This window comes from Solanum verrucosum, unplaced genomic scaffold, assembly GCF_900185275.1.
Source record: "Solanum verrucosum unplaced genomic scaffold, falcon-dt-bn FXZP01000258.1, whole genome shotgun sequence".
NCBI lineage: Eukaryota > Viridiplantae > Streptophyta > Magnoliopsida > Solanales > Solanaceae > Solanum > Solanum verrucosum.
This window is the reverse complement of record NW_026019974.1, coordinates 63,839-69,924: the sequence shown is the minus strand read 5'-3', so window position 1 is coordinate 69,924 and position 6,086 is coordinate 63,839. Positions and strand designations below refer to the sequence as shown.

The 6,086-nt window shown below is 33.1% G+C and overlaps 1 protein-coding gene across 1 annotated transcript; it reads left to right on the top strand.

Moving 5' to 3' along the window:
• The first annotated feature begins 236 nt into the window (after window positions 1–236).
• LOC125817288 (uncharacterized) lies at window positions 237–3,718 on the top strand. Its single transcript, XM_049496831.1, has 10 exons — window positions 237–376; window positions 449–507; window positions 596–656; window positions 748–787; window positions 2,107–2,199; window positions 2,283–2,329; window positions 2,450–2,510; window positions 2,691–2,782; window positions 2,861–3,079; window positions 3,373–3,718. Exons 1-10 carry the CDS (start codon window positions 338–340, stop codon window positions 3,511–3,513), a joined length of 852 nt encoding a protein of 283 aa, XP_049352788.1. The 5' UTR covers window positions 237–337; the 3' UTR covers window positions 3,514–3,718.
• Window positions 3,719–6,086: the final 2,368 nt, after the last annotated feature.

Genomic DNA, 6,086 nt, shown 5'->3' with positions numbered 1-6,086 from the left:
ATCCATAAATTTGTATTATCTATTTATAGTGAATATTTTCCGATAAAAAATAACCTTATAAAATATAAAAGTTTGGAGTGATTTTCAAATTTTTTTTAGTATTTGGGAACTTGGATTCTTGGCAAATAAATTTGCCAAATTACGTAGTTAGTTTTTTCCAAATTTTATTTGGGGCCAAACAGGTTCTAATTATGGTTAACAAGTTAAACAATACACTTATGTAAAGGAGCAAAGAGGCCGCAGAATTATGAAAAAGAAAGTTATTTAAACCCTACTATTAGCCGTTCTACAAAACCTTTCTCCCAATTAACCTTTGCATTGTTATTGTTTTGTGATCATGGATTCAGATTCTTTTGCAACGAAAGCACCTAGAAAGGTAAAAAGTTTTCAATATTTTCTGCAAATTAATTTTATGTGTGATTGATTGATTGATGGATGATTTTTGTAGGTGAGATTTGCACCGAAAGGTCCTCCTCGTAGAGCGCAGAAAACTGTTCTGCCCAAACCGTAATTATATATATTCTGAAACTTGTTGAAATCCCCAAACGACGGTATTCAGTTTTTTCTTATTCGATCGTAATTTTGGTACTTGCAGAGAAAACATTGAAGCTGATGGTGATGCCGCTAAAGCAGAGGAATTGATGCAGCGCTTCAATGTATGTATGATTTTGTCATTTTAATGATTTCGTTTATCCTCTAACTTAAATGTATTCATTCTTAATTCTCATTCTAATTAATTAATTGTAGGAAGCTTCTGCAAAAGTTAAACATAAAGTAGAAAAGAAAGGTAAGTACTATGAAACTCTGTTGCCTCTCTTCATTATTTTTAGAAAAATAAATCCGAAATTTATGGTTTACTATCTGAAAATCCAATAACCCATTAACAAGTTCTCTGTTGTTATTTATATTTTTGTTATAAGTTAGATTATATTCATTCTGATTTCTGTCCTTGATAAATTTTATAACCTATGGAAATAATAAAATAAATAATACTACCTACAATTAGACATTGCTATTCTGGTTTTCTATCTAAATGATTGGACCACCACTAAGCAATACCCTTTTGAAGTTTCAAATCTACGATTTGATTGGTCCCAGCATCTAATATTGGAAATTAACAATTCAGTGTATTCAATACCTTTTCCTCCCTCTAGGGGTATGTTAATCAATTAATTTACATTTTTATTAGGAATGCAACGGGGCGGGTTTAAGGCTATGTGGGGCAGTCTCTAAGTGGGTATGGGGCGGGGTGGGTCAAAGCCTTAATGTTTTAAAATTATGCGGGTGCGGGGCGTGTTGGCGTCTCCTCCCTTCTTGTGCTCTACTGCTGCTTGTTTGATAAAATTCTCAAATAACATACAAGTTTTCTTCCCTGTATCATTTTATATTTCACCTGCCAAAAATTTAGGAAATGATTTATATGCATCTAGCTATGGCTGGTACTTTGATAATTTTTCTGTTGCACAAACTATCAAGTGAAAAGTTTCAAATTTTGGAGAAAAAGGTTTAAAATCCAGTGATGAGCAAAAACTTGTTTGATAAGGCCAAACTAGTAGATTTAGTAAGTATTTATGATTTCAGGAGGATGAAAAAGTCAAATTTTTAAAGTCCTAATGTGATAAAACAGAGGTCGTTAACTTGTTTCAACTTTTCTTTCAACATCAATGTGCAAAATTCACATTTGCCTTTAATTTGTTCAAGTAAAATCATTAGTATCTCTCGTTAGTTCAACAAATTTCATGGTATTCTAACAATTTAGTTTGGACTTCAAATTCGATATTTTATGCTGGTCTATAATGTCGGCCAAGAATTTAATGACAATATAACTTACTTTGTGTATGTAGCAGCAATAACTTAAGTGGGGCAGGACGGATTGGGTTTATGCGAGGCTGGTTAAAAATTGAATAGAATGAAATGCGTGGCATCCCTAGTTTTTACTTCTTAATGGTTTTAGGAACATCTATTTCATTTGTAGTGTAAAGAATGACCAATAAAAATATGTATGTTATGATTTATGGAAAGTGTTGTTTGTCAATATTCTTGCTATCAATACTACTAATAACAGAATGATAATTCTTAGAATTTTTCTTCCTTGAATTTTTCTAGGACCTACTCAAGTTGCATTTGGTTATGGAGGTTCATCATCTTCATTGAAATCATATGGCCATTATAACAAGGTTTCTGGATCAATGTCCGATGGCAAGTATTTTCTCTAATCATTTTACTTTCTTTCTGCTATATGGATGTATTGCAGCTTGTTTGACACAAAGCAGGTTCTGCAGGTGGTATCGGTGGGGAGCGAGTGCAGAAGGAATACACCGAGCCATGGGTTGGTTTTAAAGAATTTGCCCTTTTGTATTAAGTTTCTAGTTTCCTTGGCTGAATTCTCCCTCATTTTCCATGTAAGCTTTCTTCTGCCTGAAATTTTGTCTCTCATTTTATATCTCAGGATTACTATACCAACTATCCTGTAACGCTTCCCGTGAGGAGGCCCTATTCAGGAAATCCAGGTAAATTCAACAAATGCTTTGAAAACCAAATCGCCATCTTTCAGGAAAAAATACAAAGAACACTTCATATTGATGCCTGAAAAACTTATTAAGCAATTGATCTCTTTCCAATTCTGGTTGTGATTTGCATATTTCGTATTCTTTAATATGAAGATCATTACCATTGATATGTACCTGCAGAACTTCTTGACGAGGAAGAATTTGGGGAAGCTTCCCGAAGCTTGACTTATGATGAGAATTCCATAAAACCAGCAATGGATCTTGGTCTAATGGTTAGTAAACTGGTTGATGGTTTGACTTCAACTTATTACTAAGTAGTTTCCATGAATCCTTACGTGAATGATTGGTAGGAGGAGAATCTGGAGGAAAAGATGTTCTTGGTGCAATTACCAACCCTGCCAATGTTGAAGCAATCTATTAAAACAGAAGGCAGTGAGATGGCGAACAGCTCAAAGCCTTCAAAAGCTAAGGCCTGCAGTTTAAATGAGTTACCTGCAGGATTCATGGGTAAAATGTTAGTGTACAAAAGCGGCGCTGTTAAGCTGAAGCTTGGTGAAACCCTTTTTAATGTAAGTTTGCTTCATTATATGATTTTCTTAAGGCATATGTTAGTTTAGATACATGTCAGATTATTTGTCCTTGCGGATAAGCTCCCACCTTTTTTTGCTCCCTTAGTGACTTGATCCCACAACCTTTAAATAAAAAAGAGAAACCCTTTATGCTGATGGTAAATAGCTTAACACATTGAAATACTGATCTTGTAACTGTTCATTATGAAAACACTAATTTATTCAAGTGCATTATTGGTAGAAATCTATGCGGGCATTGTTATTGGCATCTGACATCTCAAAATGGACTGCAGCTTTCTCCAGGTATGGATTGCTCGTTTGCCCAGGATGTTGTTGCGGTTAATACAGAAGAGAAGTATTGCTCTAACATTGGGGAGCTCACTAAGCGTATCATTATAACACCAGATGTGGATTCACTCTTGGATTCTATCTGATTATGTTGGTGTAGTTGCTATTTATTAAGCTTTAGTTATACATATAGCAATTAACTATTCTTATTTGAAGTTAGCACAGCTTTATACCCCTTGTAAGCACTTATTTAGCCCTTTTCAATGATGAACAATTAGCATAATACATGAAATTTGTTTGTTCTTTCATAAGACTAATATCCATGTTTGAGGTTTGCATTTACTGTGTCAATCAAGTTGATATTGCGCCAAATACATGAAAAGTCACTCCTACCATTTGGCTAGGTGCTCAATTTTTATCTAATGATGAATGAGTAGACAATGAAATTTAGTTTTCAAGAGAAAGGTGATGGTGATGGTGATGATAAGTTTGTAATTGATGACATTCATAGATTATATCACTCGTTGTATTTGGTATTCAGGATTAACTTTTCTAGTTTTAAACAACTGGATATAGACTTGTAAATACAGTGCACCAGAAGGAAAAGGGAGAAAGTGTCACCCCTGGACAACTGAACATGTCCAAAGAGTCTTTACTGGTAGGAATTTTTTTTCTGGAGTTCAGTTGAAATAAGGTGCATCTCCTAAGTGGTTTTTATGTGAAGAAATACATTATTGTTAGATGTTACTGAAGCATAAGGATCAGTGCTCATGTCAAACCCACGGCCAGCATTGTAGAACCAGGCGGGGGTTCCACAAAACCCACCGCTTCTGGCTCCAACATGTGAAAACAAATATCAATAGGGTTGGACATATATTTCATAACCTACATTTTTAATCACAAACTCATGATGTCAACATCCCACATTTCCCACATCTTTGTGAAATTCAGGGATCAATTCTTTGTGTTTGTGAAATTAGCATTACAACAAATTCCACTTAACACCACCAGGCTAAGGATTCCTTCCAAATCAACTCATTTTCCTCAAATCTAAGGAAAATAACTTTCCTTCCAAAATTAAGAAAAACATTTTCCAAACTCTACTTCATCCTTTTATTTTTTTTCTTACCCTACTCATACCCCGTACCCGACCCTCCTTGTTCAAAAAAAAAAATTAAATTTTTTAAATTTTCTTTTTTTTAAAAATTCAAATATATTTTATTCCTACCCTCAAACCAGCACCACCCCCCCCCCCGGGTGCCACCCCAACCAGGCCACCCGATAATTATTTAAAAAAAAAAAAAATTGTTTTGAAAAATATTTCAAATTTTAAGGAAAATCATTTTTTATGCCACCCCCAACCCACATCAACCTCCAACTATTAAATTATATTAATTCCATGACTTTTGATTTTTCATATTCATAACCTCCAACTATTAAATTATAAAATTTAAGACAGTTTAGGATATTCTTTCATTTTTGTCTATAAATTCACAAGTTTTTTGTTTCATGAAATCTCAATTCAAGATTTTCATTGTTCTTTGTAGCATTATTCTCTTATCAAATTTATGCTTTAATTTGACACCATGAAGAGGACTCTTGACTGTTGATTCATTTCTATTTTTATTTATTTTCTTACTATAAGGTCCTAAGGAAGATCTATGTGTTTATGTTTTCTCCATGTAACTTTTTTAGTTTGAATTTTTATATTTTTTTTTATTATTGAAAGTCTGTAATTTGTTTAGATGCAAATTAGTTATTGTAACTTTGTGTTTAACTATAAAATTTTATTATTGCAAGTCTGTATTTTTGTTTAGATGCAAATTAGTTATTATAACTTTATGTGAAATAATATTAACTATTAGCCAAGGTTCAACAATACTATTATATTGTACAGAAAACTATTTATGTTTTCTTTAAAAATTTCTCTATTTTGTCCCTATAAATTCATAAACCTTTTTTTTTATGAAACCCCTACTCATATTTAAAATCTTATTTTCCTTGTATTATTATTGTAGTAAAGCATGACTCAATAAAGAGGGCTCTTGGATGTTGATTAGTTAGCCAGAGGGAGTGTTGACAAGAGCTCAAATAAAGTTGAATAAGAAAATTGTGACATGGCTCTCTCTATGAGCTTCAATCCTATTTCTCTTTTTTATTTGTTATTTTAAAATACAAAAAAATCATCTAAATATTAAAACTTGTAATGACTTGTTCCGGTCGTTATAGAAAAGCCATCGGGGAAAGAATTTGGGTCATAAAACTTTTTCGTAGTAACTTGAGAATTCCTAGCCCAGTCCAAATTTGAACGAATTCGGAGTCATTAAGGTCTAGGGAGACCTGCTAACGAATGAGAGATTCGAATTATGATTTTGATCACATGAGTAGATAGCCAAGGCGTTAAGGAACCCATACGACTTTACAGAATCAAATTGGGGGGAGTAGAACTCCCGAAACTGATCTTAGCACACTGAAGCGTTTGCCCAGTGGTCAATGTGCACCCATCGAAATCGTTCACCCTCGCGGAATTTGGGTTTGAATCCCTATAGGCCCACTGTTTTTTTTTAATAATTTCTAAATGCGTTTTATATTTTAAAATAATAGAATATCGGTATAGGTGGGTTTATATAAATAAAAAATAATTGTTAAATAAAAAAAAGAAAAGAAAAATAGTATTTGTATCGTACTCTGAAACTACAATATCTGACTATTACTCACA

Excerpts from the sequence above, each read along its gene's own strand:
- LOC125817288 (XM_049496831.1), top strand. The coding sequence starts at position 338 with ATGGATTCAGATTCTTTTGCAACGAAAGCACCTAGAAAG. Across the intron at positions 508-595 it reads AAAACTGTTCTGCCCAAACC|AGAAAACATTGAAGCTGATG; the intron begins GTAATTATATAT and ends TGGTACTTGCAG. Across the intron at positions 2,200-2,282 it reads TTCTGGATCAATGTCCGATG|GTGGTATCGGTGGGGAGCGA; the intron begins GCAAGTATTTTC and ends CAGGTTCTGCAG.